Source organism: Zingiber officinale, chromosome 1A, assembly GCF_018446385.1.
Source record: "Zingiber officinale cultivar Zhangliang chromosome 1A, Zo_v1.1, whole genome shotgun sequence".
Lineage (NCBI taxonomy): Eukaryota > Viridiplantae > Streptophyta > Magnoliopsida > Zingiberales > Zingiberaceae > Zingiber > Zingiber officinale.
In genome coordinates this window covers 171423277-171450387 of record NC_055987.1, presented here as the reverse complement: position 1 = coordinate 171450387, position 27111 = coordinate 171423277, and the positions used below count along the sequence as shown (strand labels likewise).

Genomic DNA, 27111 nt, shown 5'->3' with positions numbered 1-27111 from the left:
AAGCAAAAACATCGGAACAAAGAGGGATGATTGCTATGGACAATGGAAACATGGGAGAAACAAAGAGGAAGGGTCTTCTCGGCTTGTTGTTGATCTTGGTTGATACTACGATGAACAACAACACTTGTTGCAATGAATAGTAGCAACAGCACACAATACTTGCTATGATGAAGAGCAACAATGATAATTGCTTCTATCATTCTATGCACACATAGGAGGAGATAGATGAAGGGAAGAAGAGAATCAAGAGGGAAAAACGATGTCAGATGGAGGCACAATGATAACAGGAACAAGGATGGCGTTGTTGGTACGGTAGTTGAAAGGTGTAAGAAGAGAGGAAGGAAAAGAAAAGTGGTAAATTGGAAGTGCTTGGAAGAAGGCAGCACTTGATGGAGATGTTGTTGCTTGTTGGAAGAAGAGGAAGAAGAAGATTGGGGAGAAGAAGAGGAAAAAGAGAGATGGGTTGAACGTGTGAAAGAAGGGAGCGGTGGTGGCATTTAAAAGAAGATGCCATGTGCGTACACAAGGAGAGAATTGCAAGAGAGAGAAAAAGAGAAATTTATCCCTAAGTCCTCAATAAAATTCCTACGTATCCTACTTAAAATTTGGTTTGGTCCATGGATAGTTGTTTCACCTTATACAAGCAAACATCTTGTTCCTCCCGTGGACCGACTTCAGCACAAGCATGCCTTCGATGTCGGTGCACCGCGACGCGTTTGGAAGTGTCGCGCGAGCTTGTTGACTCGTCCGGACACGTTGCGTGGCCTCGATGATGCGTCCAAACTCGTCACGCGGACTGAAATAGTGGTAAGAGGACATTTTTATGTAGGATTTAATTAAATAATTTTAATCAACTCTTGATTGAGATAATTTAAACATGCTTAATTAAAGTCTAATAAAATTATCCCATATATAAAATATCGAGACTATATTGACATGACACGATATAGTATCGAAACTGTATCGTTCCGGTCTGGGACCAAAACCTCATCACGGCTCAAAATTTTAAACCATGGTCTGTCATAAATTGGCCAAAATTCTAAATGGTTTGAACCCATGTAACTCTAACCACTACACCAACTTGATGTGCTCAATTTGAATCCAATTCAACTTCAACTCGACGTCTAATTTTATTTTGACATTCGGGTTGATTTACTTTATCAATTAAAATTTAATTATTCTTTTTAGACACGAAAATTAAAGATAAAAATTTCAGTTTTTAAGGATAAATCACATTTATTATGGATTTCCTCTAATTTCTCACAATGGTATGATAGAGTTGAGAGCAAAACATTTAGTGATAACAAATTGTAAGCGTGTTTAAGGGCTCACCACTTTCCCTATGTACTGTTATTGTTAGGTTAGTTGCATTTCAAGCATACCCCTTACACAAGAAGAATAGAATGACCTACCAAGTTACACATGATAATATAATTTAATGCCACTTACCAATGCTAACACATTGAAGGAAGACCGTTTCCCTTCAGTGATCATTCCTTGACACATGCTTAAAGAATGCGCTCCCATCCTCAAGTCTCCTAGCTTTTTGTTTCCATGTTTTAATCTTGAAAGGTTTTAAATGATTTTCAGATTGATCACTGTCCCTTGCTTCAAATTGAAAATATCCTATGGAATTCAAATTGATTACTCTTGTTTTTAATGTTGTAAGAATCCAAAGGATTTTCTAATTGATTACTATCCCTGGCCTTCTTTTATATGTTTTTGATTATAGGACTCTCATTAGCAACTTGATCCTTTTGGTATATGGCACTTAAGCATAGATGGTACCCCTCAACATATGCTTAACTCTCAAACTCATAATATATGGGAGGTGAAATGGAAACATATAGTTTATTCATGTCTTACTTCAGTATCTGTTTTTTCCTAGCAAGCTATGGAGGCTGAAGATTTCTATTGTACAATATTCTTTCAACAGAATAGGCTCAATTATTTTAATTCTAGATTCATGAGTTGATTTAATGGAATTAAAAATTTAAAATTACACTATTTTATCTTCTATAATGGATGATTAATTAGATCAAACAGGTTTTCTTCCCATTGGCTATATAAACAACATGATCTTGTTAGGTACATTCGAGAAATTTATGGAGGCTAAATTTTTTAAGAGAGCAACACTATACTAATTGTACAAGAAACATTAAAAACCATATATAAACTTTTGTTGGTTCTGGTGTTTTAAACTCATTCACTGATTATCCATAAGATTTTGTGAACTTGAACCAGTGTTTACATGTGATTGTCATATTAAACTAAAATTTTACACATAGCTTGAATAGATTCAATCAAGAACATCCCATACACTTGATCCTACCTAGCCAATGAATGATTTTTCACTAGTTGCATACATGTATATACTTAATATTCATGCGATTTGCACTCCTTTTATAGAGTAAGAATAATTTACTATTCTAATCTAACTCGTGAATAATACAAGATATGATGATGGTTTCAGGGAAAGTGAAGGTGTTTTCAGATATGGCAACTACAAAAGGGAGGCTGAAGATATAAGATCGGTAATCTTGTATTTTTTGGAGCAGAACTATGAAATAAGTGCTATTATTGGACATAGTAAAGGTAATTGCACTTGTCAGTCATGTGCATTTAACCATATTTCTTGGTCGGATAACCTCCATGTGACCAAAAGTTGTTGCCATGGTGCAACGGTAAAGTTGTTGCCATGTGACCAAAAGGTCACGGGTTCGAATCCTGGAAACAGCCTCTTGCAAAAAGCAGGGTAAGGCTGCGTACAATGGATCCTTCCCCGGGACCCCGCATGGCGGGAGCTTTGTGCATCGGGTTGCCCTTTTATAACCTCCACAATAGGAAACATATTTTTATATGCCGAATTGTAGGACAGAAATGACAATTTTCTTCTATTACTGAAAGAAATTCATTTAGTTTCATTTGCATTGCTTTTGTTCTCTGAAAAAGAAAATATAACCATTTAAAAACTATGTTAGACTTGTATGAATATTTGTAATGTGTATATATATAGGTATCTAACTCATCAAATATCCCCGCAACTCTTTATTGATGAAATGATTCTTCCAGGGGGTAATGCAGTGCTCTTATATGCTTCAGTATACCATGACGTCCACATAGTCATCAACATTTCTGGTCGTTTTGCTTTAGAAAGAGGAATTGAAGGACGTCTAGGCAAAGATTTCATGCAAAGAATTGAGAAAGATGGATTTATTGATGTGAAGGATAAGACAGGTATGCAAACTACATCAGACTAAAGCATTATGTCTTCCATAAACTTGTTTTTGTTTGTTCGACTTGTAATATTACAATTTTTGTGCATTTCTTTTTTTCTGACTACAGATTTTTGAGAAGAAAATAATGAGTGTATCTCCTCAAGCTCTATGGATAGTATGTTTTTCTATGTAAGAGGCAACAAATAAAAAATTGTTCAAGGAAATTTAACCATCATGATCATGGAAAATGTATATATATGTGTGGAGTTATCAGATGGAAGAAAAAAAAATTGTATATGAGAGCAATTAATTATAGCTCTAATAGATGATAAAATGAGAGAAAATAGATTTTGATGATATTAACATGTTTAAAGGAGACCAATAAATTATATAATTATAAAACTTAAATTTATTAGAGAAGAAAATTATTAAGAGTAAAGAGAGACAAAAAAAAATTAGTTGATTTAATAAAAATTAATTTAATTGATTGGAATTCCATTATTGATATAGTCTTACATTGAAGTTGTAAAAGAGAAAGAGATAATATATTTTCCATGACCTAATTTGTTTACATGTAGGTATGCATAAGGAGGGAAAGAGGATATTATAATTATGGTATGTCTATCAATCGTTAATTACAATCAATCTTAATCCCTATAATCAAGCTAATCTAAATCAATCATAGTCCTTACAATTAAGGGAGTCTTTGGAAGTATTTAACACTTCCTCTCAAGCTGGAGCATATATATCAATCATATCTAGCTTGTCACAAAGTTCTGAGAATAGTTTTCCTCTTAATACTTTAGTGAAGACATCGACAATTTTGTTGGATGATGATGTGAATGGAGTGATAATTTTCTGACTCATTACACACTCACGAATAAATGGACAGTCGACCTCAATATGCTTAGTCCTCTGATAAAAAATTGGGTTACTTGCAATGTGAATAACTGCTTGATTATCATAGTATATTGGCAGTGGTTCATTCTAGGTGAAATCTAATTTTTTAAGCAAATTCTTTAGCCATAACATCTCGGTTATAGTATGAGCCATGACTCTATACTCGGCTTCGGAAGTCAATCTAGCAACAATAGTTTATTTTTTTATGACACCATGTTACTAGATTTCGCCCTATATAAGTGCAATACCTAGAAGTGGACCGTGTTTCGGTCTTAGATCCAGCATAGTCGGCATCAGAATAAACTTTGATTTTTAGGTGCCTATTTCTCTTAAATGACAACTCTTTTTCGGGAGATTTCTTAACGTACTTAAGAATCCCGATAGTGACATCCTAGTGAACTTGATTTGGCTTATTCATAAAACGACTATTCCAACTACAAAGGAGATGTCAGGTCTCATTACTGTTAAATAGATTAGTTTCCCAACAAACCGTCTATATTTTGCCTTATCCTCAAAGAGCTCTCCAGTATCATCCAAAACACTTGAATTGATATCCATAGGTGTATCAACCGACTTCGTTCCAAGTAATCCAATTTTTTTGAGTAAATCTGTAGTATACTTCCGTTAGTATAGTGAAACTCCAGATTTATTGTGAGAAATTTCAATTCCCAAGAAATATTTAGGACGTCCCATATCTCTCGTCACAAAGTGTTGCTGCAAATACTTCTTAACTTCGTCTATCTCACATATATCACTGCCGAAAATTAGGATATCATCAACATAAATAATAAGAAAGATAATCCCATTTGTACTCTGTTATATAGACACAGAATGATCTGATTTGCACCATTAAGCCAACAACACTAATTATATTATTAAATTTATCAAACCAGACTCTGGGACTTTGTTTAAGACCACAAATAGCCTTTTTAAGTTTGCAAACCATAGTAGCATTCTCCCCCTAACAACATACATTGGAGGTTGCTCCATAAACACGGTCTCGTTCAAATCACCATAAAGAAAAGTATTCTTCACATCTAGCTAATACATTGCCCAAGATTGATTGATAGCCAAGGAGAATAGAACTCTAATAGAATTTAGGTGAGTAGTAGGAGAGAACGTCTTAAAGCAATCAACACCATAAGTCTGTGTAAATCCTTTGGCCACCAAACGAGATTTATATCAATCAATAGTATCGTTAGTTTTAAATTTCAGAGTAAATATCCAATGACAGACAACAATATCAACAAAGGGTGGTGCAACCACTAGCTCCCAAGTATCACGAGAGATAAGAGCAGACATTTCCTCATCCATTGTTGTTCACCAAGCCGAGTGTTAATAAACCTTAGAGTAGGAAGTTGGAACTTCTGTACATGATAGAGAAGCAACAAAAGCACGGAATGCAGGACCAAGGTAATCAAATGAGATATGATTAGACAGAGGATGAGTAGTGCAGGAACGAATACCTATACGAAAAGCCGACAGATCAATATTGGAGGGGCGAGGAGTATCAGGAGCTTCAAGAAGAAGAGGTGAAGGACATGAATCTTGTTCTGTCCAAGCACACCTCATGTACACCTACAATGGTTTAGGAAACGGAGCTGTAGTGGGGAATAGAGCATCAGGAGCTTCAAGAAGAAGAGGTGAAGGACATGAATCTGGTTCTGTCCGAGCACGCCTCGTGTACACCTACAATGGTTTAGGAAACGGAGTTGTAGTGGGGAATAGAGCATCAGGAGCTTCAAGAAGAAGAGGTGAAGGACATGAATTTGGTTCTGTCCGAGCACGCCTTGTGTACACTTGCAATGGTTTAGGAAACAGAACATCTGTAGTGGGGAATATGGATAGTAGGATAGGTAATGGAAGAGATGCTAATGGATCATGTGACTGAACTATGGGGGAAAAATATGGTTGGGACCATAGTTCAAAATTTCGTTCCATGTCGGACGGAACGGGTGAAACTTACCATTCTGCCCGCGCAGCGAAATCGGCACCGGACGAGCGACGATTTCGTCGTGTCGTGCGTCACGCACTAGGAGGAGTTGCACGCACACCAGAAATCGTCGCACTAGGAGGAACAACGTCGCCAGAAGCTTCGCGGCGCCTGAAGCGCGTCATGGGCGCCGGAGGCGTCGAGACGCGACGTTTCTAGTGACGCCGAAAATGTCACAGACGCTTCTGGCACCGTCGGAAGTGTCGCCGAACTCCTCCGGTTCCGCCGGACGCCTCTGACGCCGTTGGAGGCGTCCACGGGGCGTTGGAGGCATCGTAGGCGCGGGCGCTGGGTCGCGGGGAAGGGATCACTGTGCAAAATTACAATTTAAATAAATTAAACAATTCTCATTTAATTGTGATATTTTAAAGAGGCTTTTATAAATCCTAAGTAAATTATCCCAACAAAATATAAAAAATATATTGAATTTTTTTTAAAAAATAATCAATTTTATTAAATAATATTCTGAAATTGTTTTTACTATTTTAAAAATTTTAAAAATTCTAAAAATTCTTTAAAATTCTAAAAAAATTAAAATTTTTTATAAAAATTCTATTAAATCAAATTTATATTCTTATATATATATTTTAATTATTTTATATTTTTGACTGATTTAATGTTTAAATAAAATTACCGAAACTGTATTGGCATAGCACGGTATGATATTGAAATTGTATCGTTCCGGTCTCGAACCGAAACCTCGGCACGGGTCGAAATTTTAAACCTTGATTGAGACTTAAAAAAACGTAACATTAGCACAGGGGTAACAATGTTTTGTGAGTGGGTCAAGATAATGATATCTTTTTTGTGTGTGAGAATATCCAAGTATGATGCATTTGATAGAGTGAGGAGACAATTTATCCAAGTAGTAAAATTATGGACAAAACAAAGACAACCAAATATGTGAGGAGGCATAGAGAAAAGAGATTTGTCGGGATGAAGATAAGAGATATCCCCATGTAACACAGTAGCAAAAACTTAGGAACATGTATGTGACAAAGAAGAGTACGACCTACGTCTAAAATATGATGGTGTTTGCGTTCATTATCAGTACAAAGACTGTGTAAGACAATAGAATATTGGGTTTTTATTTCATTATAAAATGATGTTAACACCGTAGGAACCTCACTCCAATTTTTGAGTAAATATAACTAAGTCATACGAGAATAATTATCAACAAAAATTATAAAATACTGAAAACCTCCTATGGACTTAACTCTACTAGGTCCCCAAACATCACAATGAACAAGTTCAAAAGCAAAAGAACTACGTTTATCAACTCTAGAAGGAAAAGAAGTATGATGGTGTTTGCCGAACTCACAGGACTCGCATTGAAAATTAGTAGACAGAATGAGAACTAAATTTTTGAGAGCAAAAGAAGATGGATGACTAATGCCACTGATAAGGAGACAGTTAAAAGTGTAACCGAATCGAGATAGTATAGGCCATAACTCTCATGTCCTCCACTAATTGTCCTCTTCATGTGCAGGTCCTGAATAATACAATAGAATGAATAAAAAGATCTAGAACAGTTGTGAGCTTTTGTTAGCTGGCTTATGGACAGTAAACTAATAGGAGATTTAGGTGCAAAAAGAACATTATCAAGAGTGATATTTGCTGTAAGCCTGACAACATCTCTTCCCGTAATTGGAGAATAAGTACTGATCCGGTGATAAGGGCCCACCCCTCGGAGAAGGGTCCACCCCTCGGAGAAGGGTCCACCCCTCGGAGGGTCGATGACATGGGGGAGGTCAAAGTCAAGCTGGTCAACGCCCCGGTATCATCTTTTGTTAGCTGGCTTTATTTTGTCACACTTTAACATATGACAAAGCATGTCAAATAAAATAAGTGAAAGACTAAAAGGGCTAAAGTTTCATCTAAATTTATCTCTGCACCATAGCTTAAAATCTCATACTATACTACATGACATGGTCGAAACGTATTGTTAAATTATTTGACTTAGAAGAAGTCAAAAGCATTATTACTTAACATCCTTAACAATGGAAGGTTTTTAGGACCTTCTAGATAAAAGTTAATTGGCGGCGAGCATTTTTAACTCAGAGTATCAAATTAATCAATAAATACAAAGAGAAAAACAAACATATTTTAACAATCTAATTAATTTTTATATAATAATTAACAATACTAAAATAGTTTATTAAAAATTATAACTTATAATTAATAAATCATGTTATCATTAATAACTCAATTAAATAAATATCAAAACTATAAAAGAACGACACAATAGGTTATTGGAATGGTGTATTTCCGGTTAAAGATTGAGACTTCTATACAACTCAAGATTTCTCCCTTTAATCATAATCGTATCAGTTGTCTCAATTATCCAAAACCATCAAATCTATAACAAAAAATTCATATCAATAGAATTAAGCTACTTGAATTTTTTTTATTTTTTTATCTTTTATTTTTTATCAAAATCCACAAAAAATTATTTGTACTTAGGCATGCCACATAGAGCAACTTAGTATTCACTTTATAAAACAATCCCAAATGCTAATGTTTTAAATTAAGTTGTATAATTTCATGTTGTTGACATCCTTTGTCTATAATATTTCATTCTGAAGGACTGAAGAGGGAAGAATAGAGGGGGGAAGGGTTAGCCTTTTCTCGATTTTAGACAAATATTTAGTTTGCAACAAGCACAAGTATATGTAAAGGCAAAACACATGAAACAAAACAATGCAATTGTAAAAGAAATAAAGAAGATAACAATGTAACTCAATTGTTTACGTGGTTCAATAGTCTCTGAGCTCTTACTTCAGAGCCTATGATCTTTCAACAGGTCACTCTTTGAATGTCATTAATTTTCTCCTTTTTGAAACCTTCTAAAGGTGGTGAAACCTTTTATAAAGCCTTTGTTACAAAAGAGTGAAAGAAAATTTCAAAAGTAGAGAAGAGAGCTTGAGAGGAGAGAGTATGATAGAATAACTTTGCTATAGATTGATGTAATTTCATAGCCAACATGCCCTATATTTATACTCAGCAACCAAGCTTCCAAGAAATCTCTAGAATCATCTATTCTAATTTGCATCAGTCTATTGGCCACTGGTGCACAACCACTTTACCTGTCACTTCAGTTGACTGCTCTGTACTATAACTTCTAAAATAACCACCATAACAACTAATGGTTCTATTACAACCATTTAACCACTAACAGTATTCAAGAAACCATGAGTCGACTCTTTGATAGATTAATCAATATTTCTAGTTGATTCAAAAATCACCAGTCGACTCTTAAACAAAGACAATCTTTGTAACCTTTTGTTCCTTTAGATAAGTCGACTCCTCAGTTGATTGCTTAATCAACGTAAGTAAATTGAAGGCTTTTTATTCCTAAGTTGTCTACTCAGTAGTCAACTCGAATATCAGTGGACTAGTGATCACATAAAATATTGACTTAGCCACTTCTAAGGCCTTAGTCTGAGCCAGATCTAGCCCTTGATTTCCATATGGACTCACACTTTTGTTGCACAATTGAAATCTGGCAAGTCACTGGAGAATACCCTTCTTCAAGACTTTTGTTGAGGTATTCTTCCTTTTGCGCCGAGACTTCCGTTTAGTCAAGTTCCTAATTAACCTCGACATACCAAGATTTCTTCTTGCCTAACATTTGTCACTCTTCATATGCTAGGACTTCTTCCATCGCTACTCTTGCATATATTTGTTATAAGTCATCAAATAATGACCTAACTTAAGTCTTCGCCATACGTCAAAATTAATTGTTCCAGTCACATTCATAAAAGAAATTTCAATTTAATTAATTTTACAAAAAAAAAAAATTATGGCTTCATTGAATAAAAAGATTCCCTTCATAAAGTTTGTACTAATTCCTTCATTAAATATGCAATATGATTAGAAAATGAAATGTTTGCATTAACTTCAAAAGGCCTTTGCCTCAACTCTTTGTTCTAAAGTTGACCCATTCTCCAAGATAATCTTAAGTACATCATGGTAGAAGAAGCATATTAATAAGTTCAAGATAGTCCCATAATGGAAACTCCAACGAGTGTCACTAGACTTCTTAATACTCGTTTCTTGGTTAATTCTCTACCACTATGAATTTCTCAATTTGCCAATGCTTATGTAACCTTAACTACTTGTTATCTCAAAGAATGGCAAGCTATTTTCATGAACCTCCAATGATATTAAAAAATTGGAAATTAAATTAAAAAGAAAAGCAACTTTAATCCATTTTTTGTAGTAGTAGCATCTAAGCTAAAATTGCGGATCAAGGTAATAGACATAATTTGCCCAATTATAAAGAAAATCCATTTATAAAGAAACTCTCAATATGAATAAATAAGCTTATAATATCAAGCTCATTAATCAACAAAATAAGATTAAAAATATAAAAATTTTAAACAATCAAACAAGTTTGAATTGAGAGCATAATAACATCTAAACAAATCAAGCTCAAGCCAAGCTTGAATGGAGCTCAAGGCAAGCTTGAACCAAGTACAAGCTCTTAAAAAAGAAAGCAATCCAACTTTGAACAACCTTTTCAACGGCTTGGTTCATTTTAGGCTCGACATTGTTTCACTTGGTTACCTTATCAAATAAGCTTGAACCACACAAAGCTTAACTAGGCTTGGAACTTTTACAACCTTATTTTGGTGTGGACAATGTGGAATCAATTCTTTCCACCATAAATCACCAATTTAAAGAGAAAATTGATATAACTATATCAAGTTAAACATAATATGTTGTTTCTACTACAACAGAAATTGTTATTTTGCCCAATTAATGATAATTAAGTCCTGAAAAAATTACAGCAATTTTTCACATTAATCAATTTATGAAAAATCAAGAGAAAGAAGCATAATCTAAACCATCCAAAATTAATATTTATTACCACATTAAGTAACTCCGCCCATGATGACTGGTCATAGCCGGTCCCAAGCCCGGATAAAGGAGGAGGGTTGCGTTAGGTTGCCAGCCAGTGTCAAACTATGACAAATATTTCATGAATGAATCAATTAAACTATTGTGCTAATGCTAGGTTGTTCCCCGGAAGGAACGCGTTGCAGGGTCCGACTGTAACGTCTCGGCAAGGACCGCTACATCTCCAGAACTCGGGTGTAGTGATAAATATGCAAGAGTTCGCGTTATAGGGTCTGACTGTAACGTCTCAGCAAGGACCGCTACATCTCCATGAGAACTTGGGTGTAGTGTTAAATAGGCAAGAGTTCTCACACCATAGGTTAGATAAGAACAAATATAATAGGAAAACTAATAATCTAAGATTTGGAACATGGAACATAGGAACTCTCATTGGTAAATCAATGGAGGTAGTAGATATGATGATTAGGAGAAAAATTAATATTTTATGTGTACAAGAGACAAAATGGACAGGTGAGAAGGCAAAGATGATAGAGAACTCGGGTTTTAAGTTATGGTACACGGGAAAGAGTAAAACAAGAAATGGAGTGGGTATTATTGTAGATAGTTTGTTAAAGGATGGAGTTGTAGGAGTAGTTAGAAAAGGGGATAGAATTATAACCCTTAAGATAATAGTGGCGAAAGAAATTATGAACATAATTAGCGTATATGCACCACAAGTAGGATTAGATGAAGCTACCAAATTAAGGTTTTGGGAGGACTTAGATGAAATATTACAAAATATTCCACCAAATGAAAGGATTTTAATAGGAGGTGATCTAAATGGGCATGTCGGAGTAAAAAATGAGGAATATGAGAGAGTACATGGGAGTTATGGGTTTGGAACGAGGAATGAGGAAGGGAAAACTATATTAGATTTTGCGATAGCATATGACCTTATATTAGCTAATACGTTTTTTAAGAAAAGAGAAGAACACTTAGTCACATTCAAAAGTGGGAATAATAGATCGCAAATTGACTTTCTTATGGTTAGGAAGAAGGATAGAAAGATTTGTAAAGATTGCAAAGTCATCCCTGGAGAAAGCTTAACTACCCAAATAGGGTAGTAGTGTTGGATATACGCCTCAAACATAGTATCAATAGAAAGAAAATATATACAATTCCTAGAATTAAGTGGTGGAAGTTAAAGGATGGGAAACAACATATATTTAAAGAGAAGGTAGAAGTACAAGCATTAGGTGAAATATACGATGACTCTAATACAACATGAGATAAGATGGTATCAAAGTTGAAAATAGAGCTAAGAGTGTCCTCGGTGAGTCAAGAGGGCCGCACCACTAAGTAAAGAATCTTGTGGTGGAATGAGAAAGTACAAGAGAAATGAAGGAAAACGAATAGCTTATAAGGAAGTATATATTTGTAAGGACGAAGAAAATTAAAAAAGTAGACAATAGTCAATAATGAGGACAAAAAAGCGGTGAGTGAAGTCAAGAATAAAACTTTCGAACATTTGTATAGGTAGCTTGATTTAAAAGATGGGGAAAAGAATATCTATAAATTAACTAAAGCAAGAGAGAGAGAGAAACAAGGGATCTAACCCAAATAAGATGTATTAATGTTGAATCAAATAGGATACTAGTGAAGGATGAGAAAATAAAGGAGTGATGAAAGAGCTATTTTTATCAACTTTTTAATGAAAGTTTACATGACTTAGTGTAGGTAATTTAAGTAAGTTAGAGCAATATGGAAATTTAAATTTTTATTGGAAAATTCAAACTTCATAAGTAGAACAAACATTAAATGGGATGCAAAATGAAAAACAGTTGAATTGGATGATATTCCGATAGAGATATAGAAGTGTTTAGAGAAGTAGGGCATTAAATGATTTATGAAGTTATTTAAGTTGATATTGTAAATGAAAAACATGTCCGATCAATGGAGGGTAAGTAATCTAGTCCCCTGTATAAAAATAAAGGAGATGTACAAATTGTGCAAATTATAGGGGCATTAAGATAATGAGCCATATCATGAAACTTTAGGAAAGAGTAATAGAAAAATGATTAAGGAAAGAGACTTGATGAAAAATCAATTTGGTTCATGCTTGAAAGGTCGATGATAAAGTTATACATCTTCTTAGACAATTAATTGAAAATATCGAGTAAAAACAAGCAAACATATGGTATTCATTGACTTAGAAAAGGCGTATGATAGAGTCCCAAGAGAAATTATATGGAGAATTTTAGAAAAAGAGGTGTTATAGTGTATATTGAACTAATTAAGGATATGTATGAGGATGTAACGACCAGAGTAAAGACTTAGTGGAGTAATCAAAACATTTCCAATAAAGATAGGGTTTAAAATGTGCCTACCTATCTTTTTACATTAATTATGGATGAACTCACTGCACACATTCAAGACACAGTACCGTGGTGCATGTTGTTTGCAGATGATATTATTTTGGTAGATGAGACACGTGAAGGAGTAAATGCTAAGCTAGAATCTTGGAGGGAAACACTAGAAGGGAAAGGTTTTAAGCTTAGTAGATTAAAGACGGAATATATGGAATTTAAGTTTAGCAATATTAGAAGTAATGAAACAATTGTTAAGATAGGAGAGGACGAGTTACTTGGAACCGAGAGATTTAAATATTCAGGATCATTTTTACAAAATGATGGAGGGATTGAGAGAGATGTCTTACATAGAATACAAGCAGGATGGATGAAATGGAGGGGAGCGTCGAGTGTTTTATGTGACCGTAAAGTACCTCTTAAAATTAGAGGTAAGTTCTATAAAATCGCAGTTAGACCTGCTATGTTATATGGAGCTGAATGTTGGGCTATGACTCGAGCACATGAGCAGAATATGAGAGTTGCAGAGATGAGGATGTTAAGGTGGATGTGTGGACATACGAGGATGGACAAAATAAGAAATGAGAGCATTAGAGAGAAAGTAGGAGTTGGATCTATTGAGGAAAAACTCAGAGAGACACGTTTAAGAAGATATGGACATGTACTTAGACGACCAATAAATGCTCCAGTTAGGCGATGTGAAACTATGATAAACATGCATATAAAACGAGGAAGAGGAAGACCAAAAAAGACTTGGTTAGCAACAATAAAACAAGATAAAATTTATTTAAATATAGATGATGATATAATAGGAGATAGAGCTCAATGGCGTAAAAGGATTCATACAGCCGACCCCACCTAGTGGGAAAAGGCTTGGTTGTTGTTGTTGTTGTTGTTGTTGTACCACATTAAGTCAATAACAACAAAGAGAGGTCAATTGTGTACCTCAAAGTCAGAGTGAAAAGATTAAAGACAAGGGAGATAAATTGGATGCTATTGTTTGTGTAGGGATCACACTGGTTGCTAGGAGAAGCAGGAATTGCTGATTGATGTTAAAAAAAAACTGGTGTAGCAGTGAGCTGCCAACAAATTGGTCCAGTGTTGGGAGAGTTGTTGGTTGAAGGGTTCAAAGGCTTGGGATTGTGAGGCTGTGGAGGCAAGAAATTTAATTTAGGGCTGATTTGAGGATTAGTTTGGCCATTGATTATTGTTTCATTTTTTTTTCACACGACAACTATGAGTCCTATCTCTATATTTTTTGGGGATCTCAATGATCATTCTATCAATCTGATCGAGTCTATATTTATAAGAAGATATAATCAACAGCTTCAATTTTATTATAATTCTTGTAAATCTATTATGGTTGGTATCTACAACTTGATGCATAAATTTTAGTTCCTGCTGTATTTCATTTCTTCCTTTCTGTCAATTATCTTCTTTGCCAGTGGCAGTAGTGGTCAGTTAGTGCATTTGGTGTATTGCTAAGATTAGGCATATTTTTTTTTCTGATTATACCGCAGGAAATTTTGAGTATAGGGTCACCGAAGACAGTCTGAAGGATAGACTAGAGACTGATATGTGCATAGCATGCCATTCTATTGACAAGAAATGCAGGTTAGAAAAGTTTCTGTAATCTTCTTATACCTTTTCCATTGACCCGGGAAATCCAATTCAGGTATGGATCTGTGTTGAGGCCATTCTTTTACAATTTTTCAGATTTGAAATATATTAAATAACACAGTAGGCATGTTTACCTGTATTTTACTTGGAATTTCAATGTAGTTAAGTCAGAGCAGTTAGTGAATGGTATAAAATTCTAGTCTTGTTTGTCTTACCCCACCTAGTGGGAAAAGGCTTGGTTGTTGTTGTTGTTTTTGTCTTACTTGGTGGTATTGAATTGAACTTTTGATTTGCTGAATGATTTTTGTCATGGAGTGTTTCCTATGAGGAAAAAACAATATATTTTCCCAGCTGCAATTGTTCCCATTTCCTTTGATGAAAAGAAACCACTGGCAAAAGTTTTTTTTTTCACTTTTTATATATATCCTGTCATATGATTTGAGCCGAAAACTCACTGTTGCAAGGAATGGAGTTTAAATCCAAACTTCACAAAAAAAAATAATGTTTTAAAATCTATTTTTCATTTATGTATTTTTTTTTATCTTTGACAAATAATGTTTTAAAACTTTTTTTTTCACTCTTTCCTTCCATCAAAGGAAAAGAACATATAGAAAATATTATATATGATCTTTTTTTCTACCGTTTTCTTTACCTAATTGTTTCCTTCCCCTGTAAGAAACAAAGCTTTAGGGTACATAAAAAAGGATGGTACTCACTGTCTAATATTTATCTCTAGTTTCTGCCTTTTTTTATTTTTTTATTTTTTTATTTTTTGACAATTTTAGGAACCTTTTCTATATCTGAAGTTTGAGGAAACTTTTTAGTTGACTGGTTTCATGTAGGTAGAGACTATGGATATCTTGTCATTCGCACATACGTAATTGATTCGGTACCTTTTAACGTCTAAGAATATTATTTGCATCAGCACTGATCTAAAGTTGTTTTAAGCTGAAGTTATTTAAAACTACTAACATTCATCTTTTAATTGCATTTTTATAAACATGCGCATGGACTACTAAGTTTCATCCTATAATTCCATTTTATAAATGTGCCTATTGTTTCATTTAAGAGGGGTTGGATGCTTTTTTACATTGAATAATTGGTGTTTCTTATCAGTTCCACTGTTCGAACATTTGTTTTTTTGGATAAGTATAAGTCTGCTTGTTTCAGAGTCTTGACTGTTCATGGTTCAAAAGATCAAACTGTTCCGGCAGAAGATGCAATGCAGTTTGCGAAGCTCATTCCAAACCACAAATTACATATTATGGAAGGTGCCAACCATTGTTATACTGCACATCTGGAAGAACTGGCTTCAGTTGTTCTGGACTTCATGAAATCCAGTCAAGTATTCAAAGGTATGACAGAAAAGCAGAAATGTAATCTCTAACTGTGTGATAAAAACAGATGATACTAATTAATCGTGCAACTGATTTATGGGGAAACATCGATGTCTGCTGCATGGGTTTTGCTTTGCCATGGTTAAAGATAAATGTTGTGACTAGACTACTGACTGAAGAAGTTGCTGAGATTTTCTGATCGAAGAGACTACCGGTGAATTTAGAATTAATTGTAATCTCGGGCATGGTTTAGTGGCCCTGCACAATTATGAACGTTCAGTTGCTTGAGAAGTTGAGTGGCATTATAAAAAACCTTATGGAGTAATGTTACTATTGATTGAGGATTTCCTAGGTCGACGACAACAATGTTTGCTAGCACAGCAACACTAAGAATTAGTATATAAATATATATATATATATACCAAACACACACAAGTGGCTATACTCCCATGCTCAAAGGCGTAGTCAGGGCTGGGCTTTGCTGGGTTCTAGCCCAGTGAAGCCTAGCAATGCCTAGCAATTTTAGGCCTCACCCAGCAAGTAATGCCCAGTAATTTTAGGCTTCAACCTTGCTATGCTGGGCTAAGTTTTACTGGGCTCAGCAGTTTTAGCCCAGGCCAGTTGTTCAGCCTAGCAATGTCCAGTAATTTTAAGCTTCAACCTTGCTATGCTGGGTTAAGTTTTACTGGGCTTAGCATTTTTAGCCCAGGGCAGTTGTTCAAGCTGGCTACGCCATTGCCCATGCTCATCTCATGTCTGATGAAATATTATATCCAAGTAAGGATCTAGACTTCTTAGACATGCATTTGTATTTTGTGTATACCAACTCGGTTGCTAAAGGACCGCCATCAAACATCTTATGGTACCCTAGCAGTCATAGATGGTGTATCATGAATGTCTGGTAGAGTTCTGAGATGATAAGTGGTGGCATGTTTGTCACATGAGGTCGTCGGATCAAATCACAGGGTTGTTGGAGTGTAAATCCTTGGACCTTGTATAATTCATCTCATCACCACTTGCCCTCTCGGCTGTAATGATTTATCTCTCTCGTGATGGCCTGAGGTCGGATGCGGTGGAAACGTTGGAGGCGAACGATTTCGTTTTTTGTCACATGAATGTTTGGTAGGGTGCCGAGCCTACTGCCACCATTTAGCTTGAATCCCAACTAGCGAAGGGAGGTGTGTCCCTACATCTCCCAGCCCCCTCCAGACCTTCTGTGCATCACGTCTATCCTCTTTATCCTCCGGTCTTCTTGCAAGATAGTAGTGCTTCCTCCATGTCCATCCAAGTGTCCAAGCCCTGAGTCAAGTGAATCGTCAAGTCCTTGAGTGGGCCGTTGTTCACCGATCACCTTAGAGTTCCAATTCACAATGTCGTTTGCTGAATGGGTCGTCAAACGCCTTCGTGAGCTCAGTCGGGAGTGCCGAATGGGTGTCCAGTCGGGAAATATTTTGTGAGCACCTACTGTAGAGGAGTCATGGATATCGGGAAATATTTTGGGAGAACCTAGGCCGGGTTGCCAAATGGGCCACAAGTTCGTTGTCGGGTTGCCAAGATTCGGGGATGCCAGATGGGCTGTCGAGCATCGCCTCCACATTTTGCCAAGGTCGCCTAGCAGGCTAGCACCATCAAGAGCCAATCTAGGATGTCGAGTCGATTGTGTCGCCAAGCACCACCGAGAGTACTGAGTTGCCGAGTCAAGTGATCGTCGAGCGTCTTCATGAGTCCAGTCGGGAGTGTAGGATGAGTCACTAGTCAGGAAAGTTTTGGATATATATTGATATTGTATAGTATTTGGACGCGCTGTACTACACCTCTGGGGGAGAGCTAGTATCGGATATATATTACGTAGCATTTGGTCGCACTGCAAAAAGCTACAATTAATCAATCTATAATATTACACTATCCCAAAAAAATTAATAATTTGGGACAAATTTCATGATGATTTTTTTTTTTAAAAATCATCATAAAATAAATTTACGATATATATATATATATATATTTTTGGCAAAAAGGTGTTGTCAAATTCTACAATGAAAACATAGAATTTACAATAAATTATATTTTCGTTGCTAAATTCATTATAATTTTGAAATTCGTCATAGTTGCCAAATGCTAATCTACGATGAAAATATGTTTTCGATCCAAATTTGACAACTAATCTAGTTTTTTTCGTAGATTTGACAATGAAAAGTCAAAAAATCTAGTTTGCAATGAATCCTCATTGCATCTCAGATTTGGTGATAAATATTATTTTCGTTGTTAAATCTACGATGAATATAGATTTATCACAATGCTAATTTGCTAAATCTATGATGAATTCTAGATTCATCGTAGATTTGTGATACATAATAATTTATGATAATTTGATGAAAAAATAATTCTTTGCCAAATTCATCCCAAAATATTAAAATTTTGGCTAGAATTTAGCCATTTCTCCATTTTATCATGTTAATACAATATACATCAACAACCATTTACAAACCTGTTTATATAACATATCCTATTTAATATATACATCCAACACATCATATTTCACAACATACACATCCTATTTATATTCTAAACCAAATCCATATCAAATTCATACGTCAAAACAAGTCAAGAGGTTACCTACACATCCTATTTACATATCAATCCAGAAATTAAAACAAATAAATAAGTTACGTACTTTACATATCAAATCCATAAAAACAAGTCAATATAATCCATAAAAATAAGTCAAGACAATCCATACAAGTCAATATGTACATCACTAAATCATCTTCTTCTTCTATGACAGACACTTTCTTCTTTTCCTCGTCAAAACAAACAAACAAACAAAAAAACAAAAAAATATCATTTAAAAAAATTAAAAAATCCTATAAATTAACACAAAACTTAATACTTACACACAACTTAATCCTATAAACTAACACAATGAAAATAATTTAACTTGCATAGATTTGATGAAGTAAGACAAGATATATAAATATACAAGAATGATTCAGCAGTTTATAAATCAGAGTATAATCTACACACAGGGAAATTAAAATAAGTGATTCTTATTTTTAATTTCTCCTTTCCAGAAAGTCTTTGAAGAAAAGAAATCGTACAGAAAAAGAATCTAAAAATTAAGCTCAAATAAAACAAATATGACAACACAAGAAATAATGAAAAGTTACGTTAGATGTTGTCGATCAATGTTGAAGCGCGAAGTTGTAGCATGTCACAACACAAAAAAACATGAGAACACTAGAGCACGAGCACAAGAATGAGTGACTTGAGATGTATTGAAAGTTTTACCTCGATGCCCTTTATATAGCCCTCTCCTGTTGATAATATGGCACTTCCGGTCGATTGGAACCTCCTTGGTCACCTGGAGAGTATTGATGTGGCTACAATACCTATCCAATAGATAATACTATCCACATTCTCCGATTGACTGGAAGCCCTCCGGTAGCGTAGAGAAGGGTCAAACCAGTTCTTGACTTGACTTGCCTGAATCGTTGGATAATGTCATCTTCAGCCGCTTGGAAGTTGCTCCAATCGCCCCGACCCAAATACGATCGTTTGGACTCTTTGATTTTTCTTGCCGAGAGTTATCACTAGCTAGTCGCCTGGACTGTCTAATTTTGCTCCCTTACTTGACTTCCAATCAAGTTTTCAGTTGTCTAGATCCGCTAGAACTTTAGTTATTGCCTGGCCCCCAACCAGGACTTTATCACTGTCAAATAATTTACTCCTGCACACTTGACACTAACTTGTTAGATCACAACAAACATAACTTTAACCTTAGTCATATATTAAAACTCTAGGTTAAATGTTGTGTTTTCAGCACCAACATAATTTTGATAAAGTGATAATATTTTTGACCAAGTTAATAAAAAGTATTTTGATATAATAGTATTCATAGTGTAAAATTTAGAGTTAAATATTTTAACATTTAAGAGGTAGGGTTTAGGATTTAATTATAATCATGTGCAACTACTTAGTAGCTTTTAAACCAATTTTAGTGATTTCGATGAAGTTTAATTAATTTTGATGAAGATAATAAAAGTATGTTTATATAATAGTATTCAGGATTTAAAATTTAAGATTAAAGATTTTAGAGTTTAGGATTTTATGATTTAGGGTTTAGCAGCTTACTTAATAGCTTTTACAACTATATAGTAACTACTTAATAACTTCTATAAGGGTTTCAAAGTGATTTTAGTTTAAAGTAATTTTGATTAAGTTTAAGTAATTTTGATAAAATTGATAAAGAGTATTTTGATATAATAGTATTTGTATATAATAATTTTGATTAAAATAAAATAGTTACTTTTTTTACCATATTTTGATTACAAAACACATGATGGGATACCCTTTTGACTGTCTTTTGAAAAAGAACATCTTTTTTAATGATTTGTATAATTTGAGAAGCTCTTTCGATTTTTTTTACCTTTAATGATTTTTATAATCACACTTTAAAAAGAAATCTTTAATTTTTTCATCTCTATAGTTTATATTTTATATTCTCAAAATACCTAAAATTATATTTTCTTGCTTTATATTCAATTATTCCCGACCACTACATCTCCGCCACACTCCGCCCATGACGACCGGTCATAGTCGGTCCCAAGCTTGGATAAAGGAGGAGGGTTGTGTTAGGTTGTCAGCCAACGTCAAACTATGGCAAATATTCAATGAATGAATCCATTAAACTATTGTGCTAATTTTAGGTTGTCCCTCTGAAGGAACGCGTTGCAGGGTCCGACTGTAACGTCTTGGCAAGGACCGCTACATCTCCAGAACTCGGGTGTAGTGATAAATATGTAAGAGTTTGCGTTACAGGGTCCGACTGTAACGTCTCAGCAAAGATCGCTACATCTCCATGAGAACTTGGGTGTAGTGTTAAATAGGCAAGAGTTCTCACACCATAAGTTGGATAAGAACAAATATGATAGGAAAACTAATAATCTAATATTTGGAATATGGAACATAGGAACTCTTACTGGTAAATCAATGGAGGTAGTAGATATGATGATTAGGAGAAAAATTAGTATTTTGTGTGTACAAGAGACAAAATGGACAGGCGAGAAAACAAAGATGATAGAGAACTCAGGTTTTAAGTTATGGTACACTGGAAAGAGTAAAGCAAGAAATGAAGTGAGTATTATTGTAGATAGTTTGTTAAAGGATGAAGTTGTAGGAGTAGTTAGAAAAGGGGATAAAATTATAGCCCTTAAGATAATAGTGGCGAAAGAAACTATGAACATAATTAGCGTATATGCACCACAAGTAGGATTAGATGAAACTACCAAATCAAGGTTTTGGGAGGACTTAGATGAAATATAACAAAATATTCCACCAAATGAAATGATTTTAATAGGAGGTGATCTAAATGAGCATGTCGGAGTAAAAAATGAGGAATATGAGAGAGTACATGGAAATTATGAGTTTGGAACGAGGAATGAGGAAGGGAAAACTATATTAGATTTTGCGATAGCATATGATCTTATATTAGCTAATACGTTTTTTAAGAAAAGAGAAGAATACTTAGTCACATTCAAAAGTGGGAATAATAAATCGCAAATTAACTTTCTTATGGTTAGGAAGAAGGATAGAAAAATTTGTAAAGATTACAAAGTCATCCCTGGAGAAAGCTTAACTACCCAACATAGGGTAGTAGTGTTGGATATACGCTTCAAACATAGTATCAATAGAAATAAAATACATACAATTCCTAGAATTAAGTGGTGGAAGTTAAAGGATGGGAAACAAAATATATTTAAGGAGAAGGTAGAAGTGCAAGTATTAGGTGAAATATACGATGACTCTAAAACAACATGGGATAAGATGGTATCAAAGTTGAAAATAGTAGCTAAGAGTGTACTCGGTGAGTCAAAGGGACATACACCACTAAGTAAAGAATCTTGGTGGTGGAATGAGAAAGTACAAGAGAAAGTGAAGGAAAAACGAATAGCTTATAAGGAATTATATATTTGTAAGAACGAGGAAAACTTAAAAAATATATAATATCCAAGAAAGAAGCTAAGAAAGTAGTGAGTGAAGTAAAAAATGAAACTTTTAAACAGTTATATAAAAAATTGAATATAAAAGAAGGGGAAAGAGACATTTATAGAATAGGTAAAGTGAGATAAAGGAAAACAAGATATCTTAGCCAAATAAAATGTATTCAAGATGAATGTAGTAGGGTATTAGTAAATGATGGAGAAATTTAAGAGCGGTGGAAGAGATATTTTCATCAACTTTTTAATAAAGGTTTAGGTGATCAACTTAACTTAGGTAATTTAATTAGGTCAAATAAGCATAGAAATTTTAATTTTTATTCTAGAATTCAAACTTCAGAAGTAAAACAAACTTTAAATGAGATGCACAATGGAAAAGTCGTTGGATCAGATGATATTCCGATAGAGGTATGGAAGTGCTTAGGGAAATAAGGTATTGAATAACTTACAAAATTATTTAACATGATATTGAAAACGAAAAAAATGTTTGGTCAATGGAGGATAAGTACTCTAGTTCCCTTATATAAGAACAAGGGGACGTACAAAATTGTGCAAACTATAGGGGTATTAAACTAATGAGTCATACTATGAAACTTTTGGAAAAAGTAATATAAAAAATATTAAGGAAAGAGACAACAGTGATAGAAAATCAATTTGAGTTCATGCCTGGAAGGTTGACAATAGAAGCTATACATCTTCTTAAACAATTAATTAAAAAATATCAGGAGCAAAAATAAGATCTACACATGGTATTCATTCACTTAGAAAAAGCTTATGATAGAGTCTCAAGAGAAATTATATGGAGAATTTTAGAAAAGAGAGGTGTTAGCGTAACATATATTGAACTAATTAAGGATATGTATAAGGATGTAACGACCAGAGTAAAGACTTCAGACGGAGTAACTGAAGCATTTCCAATAAAGATAGGGTTACATCAAGGATCAACTCTAAGTCTCTATCTGTAAAATATCGGAAATAGGCGAATATTAATAAGGGAATTTTCCAGAATTTTTGGAAATTTTTCGAGAATTTTTCGGAGCTCGTATGGACGAGTTTACGGGGATAAAAACAGGGTCAGGAAAAGCCTATATAGGCTACCCTATTTTAATGAAGAAAAGTTTTAATTTCTTTTCCCTTTTTCCTTTTTCTTTTTCTTGTTTTTTTTCGCCGTTCCTTTTTCCCTCTCCCTCGCGCACCCGAGCCGCACTTCTTCCCCCGCCCAACGCGAACTCTCTGCCCTAACCGGCGCCGGCCCGACGGTTCCTTCTTCCCCCTTCTCTTCATCTCCTCGCCAAGGACCATGCCCTAAACCTCCCTCGCGCCAACTTCCTCTCCCGATTCCTTTCTCTCCTCTACCGAGCCGGTTTGTGCCCTAGCCATCCCCGATTGCGCCGATCTCTTCTTCCTCCTTGTCCAAGCGCTGGGGACGTGTGAGCACAGCCGGACCGAGCTCTCTCTGCCCACTGACGCCGGCTGTTTGTCCTCAGCAAAGCAGCGCCGCACCCCTTGTGCCGATCACCGCCGTGCCTTAGCTAGTAGCCGGCGTTGCACGGAGCCGCACCTCTGCCCCTCACTGTCGCCGGCCATCAGGTACAGTCGAGCCTTAGTTGGTTTTGGAGGTAAGTTGTGTGGTGTGGAATTTGGGTTATGGCTTGATCTGTGTTAATGATCTCAGTTCTTGACATTGCTTGGACCAGTCGGTGGATTTCTTCTATCTGTGTTGCTACTGTGCCCTAGTTCACCACTGCCGGTGCCACTCTCTTCTTTACAACAGAGTGGTGATCTTGTAGGTAAGGGAGTGCTGGATTGAAGTTGGAATAAGAATCTATCTTTAGTTGGAATTTTAATCTCTTCCTGTTATGTTCAGTGAGGGATTACAGCTAGAAGGGGGTTTTTCTAGTGGGTTTTCTAGGTTTCCAGCAGCGACTCTGGCTATTGGGATCCGACAACAACGCTACTGGGGACTGACTTCATTGACCTATCTGGTTGTAAATTAACAGAAGAGGGTTGTGAGAGGTGAAGGAGCAGTAAGGTATGATGTAGAGATCTTGATACATTTTATATCTGATGTGGTCTACAAATCTAGCATTATTGCTTAATTAGATGATCATGTGAGTCTAGGTAAGGAACATGATTATGATACATGTTGATTAGGTTTATGTGCTTTTGAATTAAGGTTTTGCCCTAATTTAGGGTTAAAGAATTTATTTATCTATTTATAGGAATTTTAGCTAAATAAAAGTATAACTATTGGTATTACAGGACTTTGACGCGAGACGAGTATCTCGACATCGTATTCGGACCAGATTTGGACTTTTCGATTGGAGGCGGGTACTTTTGACTTGTGTCATTTGATATATATAGTAGTGAATATAACAAGTTGCATTAATTATGTTCCTTATTTGTTTCGGTTAGTCACTACCCAATACCTGTTATATGATTGATTGATTTCTTGTTTTGCATTTCATGTATACTTTACCTGCTTATACATGTTTATAGGGGTAGTGATATACCATACTTTACCATGTTCAGGACCTAGGTTTTTATACCATCTGTGTACCTTTGACTTGAGTTGATTCGTTGACCTATAATACACTTTTATATATATATGGATTAGGTCAGGATATTTTGTGGTTAGTGCCATGCACCATTTGCATGATTGCATGTTGTGCGATAGTTCGCTCCATTATTGTTGAGCACATCGCTAGTTACATGGATCTGCACACACCACCACTCATGGGTTAGTGGTCGATTCAGGCAGAGTGTGTTGCAGCAGGGACTCTGTTAGGCACCGTTGGTCCACTCATGGGTAGTGTGACACAACGTGTTATCCGACAGGGATTCCTCCCCGTCATCGTGTACCGGGAGATGAGAGCATTGCGCTCCCCCATTTATGATTTGGGGTAGGAGGATAAGTGTACTCCGACAACATCCCGTCCACTCGGTCACTCATCAGGAGTAGTGACGACAGAGTGCACGGTTGCCACAACCCTATCCACTCGGCCTCACTATTGTGTGAGATGATCGACTGACGTCAGGGGTGACCAGGACGCATCATTGGCATCATATGCATGATGCATTTATTGCTTGTGTTTGTGTTTGCTGCATTTATATGCTGCATATTGTTTGGATACCTATGTTTGACATGCATACAGGATTTCTATACCACTCGGACTGTTTGTCCTTATACCCAGGTTCTGGTTAGTACAGTTTCTCTCCTGTTTACTTCAGTTTGCATTTACCTTTATTACATCAGGAGACTGTACACATAATTAGTGTTAGGTGTTATTTCCCTACTTTGTATATCAGTTGTACCTGCTGAGTGTTGGACTCACCCCGCCTCCATTGTTGATATTTTTCAGGTTGATGCTGTCAGGAGAGAGTTCAAGTTGCTAGTCCCCTGCAGACCACAAGCTGTATTTATCTTTTGGTTTCTTATTTAGACTGTGTTAGATTTATTCTATTTGAGGATTTGGATATTGTATGGATTCTTATGATCGATGGATTTTTGTATGGTTTAGATTTGTTCTACTACATGCCTGCCTGGACGGCAGAAGAGGTAAGTTGATCTTATCGTCGGATTTGTATTTTACGAGTGTAGTTGAGTAGGGTGGTTTTCGAGTCAGAGTATTACTACTTTGTTTGATTATATATAACTGCGTGGATGTTTGTGTGGTTGTGTTATATTTTTTGTTATTATTCCAGCCGCATGTGGCTGAGGTATATGGATATGTAGAAAGTTTCAGATTGTCCGTCGTACAGGGGAGATGCTGTCGAAATTTCTTCGGACAGGGACTCCTCCGGGGCGTGACAATTTAGTGGTATCAGAGCATAAGTTTTACGATCGTGTGTTTTTGTATTTTGGATATTGGGGATAACCTGATACCAATTTATTGGTATCAGAGCGCCAAGGTTTAGCGATACTTGTTTGATTTTCGTGTGTAGGATTTTCGAGATTTATCTGATACCAATTTATTAGTATCAGAGCAGGGTGTGATACCTGCTTTTAGTATTCTGGATATGTTGTGCTAGCCCTAGTTTGCGAGTCAAACTGGGTAGTTATTTTGGTTGCACGGGTTTTCCATTACGTATATGTTTCAGACTTCCGTTTCAGATTTATATGGATTTTCGGTGATTTTCTCATTTGAAATTTTGAGGTTAATTTGAGGACTGGACAACGACGGAACATCTCCGGACGGCATATAGGTATGATGTTTATTTTATGATAGTTATGACATTTATTAGCACTTTATCTTTAGTACTTGTTTGGTTGTTGTAACACACATTACGTGTGATAGGTTAGCCATTGAGCATGATTGACCTTAATAGAGATCAAGGATTATAGTCTCTGGTGATTTTTCATATCATACCATCAGTAGTTTTAGCTTCTATTACTACTAGTAGGAGATGGAGGCACATACCAACCTCTGATATTGTTTGATGGGTAGTGGATGATACCTATATATTCCTGTTGACTTAGCCAGTAGAGTTTTTTACTCATATCTTTTGGATATTAGGGTACCTGATACGATGAAAATTGTTCATTTGGGAGTTAGCATGTTTGATCATTGTTGAGAATGGTTTGAGGTTGAGGGATATTATGAGATCAGATATTGTGATATGTTGATTTCTAATGATTTATGAGAGTAAATGTTATGTGGTTGTCTGATGATCTATTACTAGATATTTGTTTTGATGATCTATTAGTGGATAACTATTTTGATGATCTAGTATTTGGGTTGTCGTTGATGGTGACATAGTGAGTGTCATGTATGATGTTCATAGGTTTGCTGATTATAGTTGGTGATCAGATTATAAATTGGGTGCTAGAGAGTTTACGGT

The 27111-nt window shown here is 35.5% G+C and overlaps 1 protein-coding gene across 3 annotated transcripts in view; it reads left to right on the top strand.

Annotated features, from left to right (window-relative positions):
• The window catches only part of LOC122038411 (uncharacterized protein YfhR-like), a 40102-nt gene extending 23519 nt beyond the window's left edge, over nucleotides 1-16583 (top strand). The window contains exons 4-8 of one of the 3 annotated variants that reach the window (XM_042598155.1): nucleotides 2474-2595; nucleotides 3073-3237; nucleotides 14840-14933; nucleotides 16110-16294; nucleotides 16425-16583. In XM_042598155.1, the coding sequence (XP_042454089.1) occupies nucleotides 2474-2595; nucleotides 3073-3237; nucleotides 14840-14933; nucleotides 16110-16294; nucleotides 16425-16441 (583 nt within the window). In that variant the 3' untranslated portion in view covers nucleotides 16442-16583. Of the gene's footprint in view, nucleotides 1-2473; nucleotides 2596-3072; nucleotides 3238-14839; nucleotides 14934-16109 lie in introns of all 3 variants that reach the window. The other 2 variants (XM_042598154.1, XM_042598156.1) reach the window with 2 other exon arrangements.
• The last annotated feature ends 10528 nt before the right edge of the window (nucleotides 16584-27111 follow it).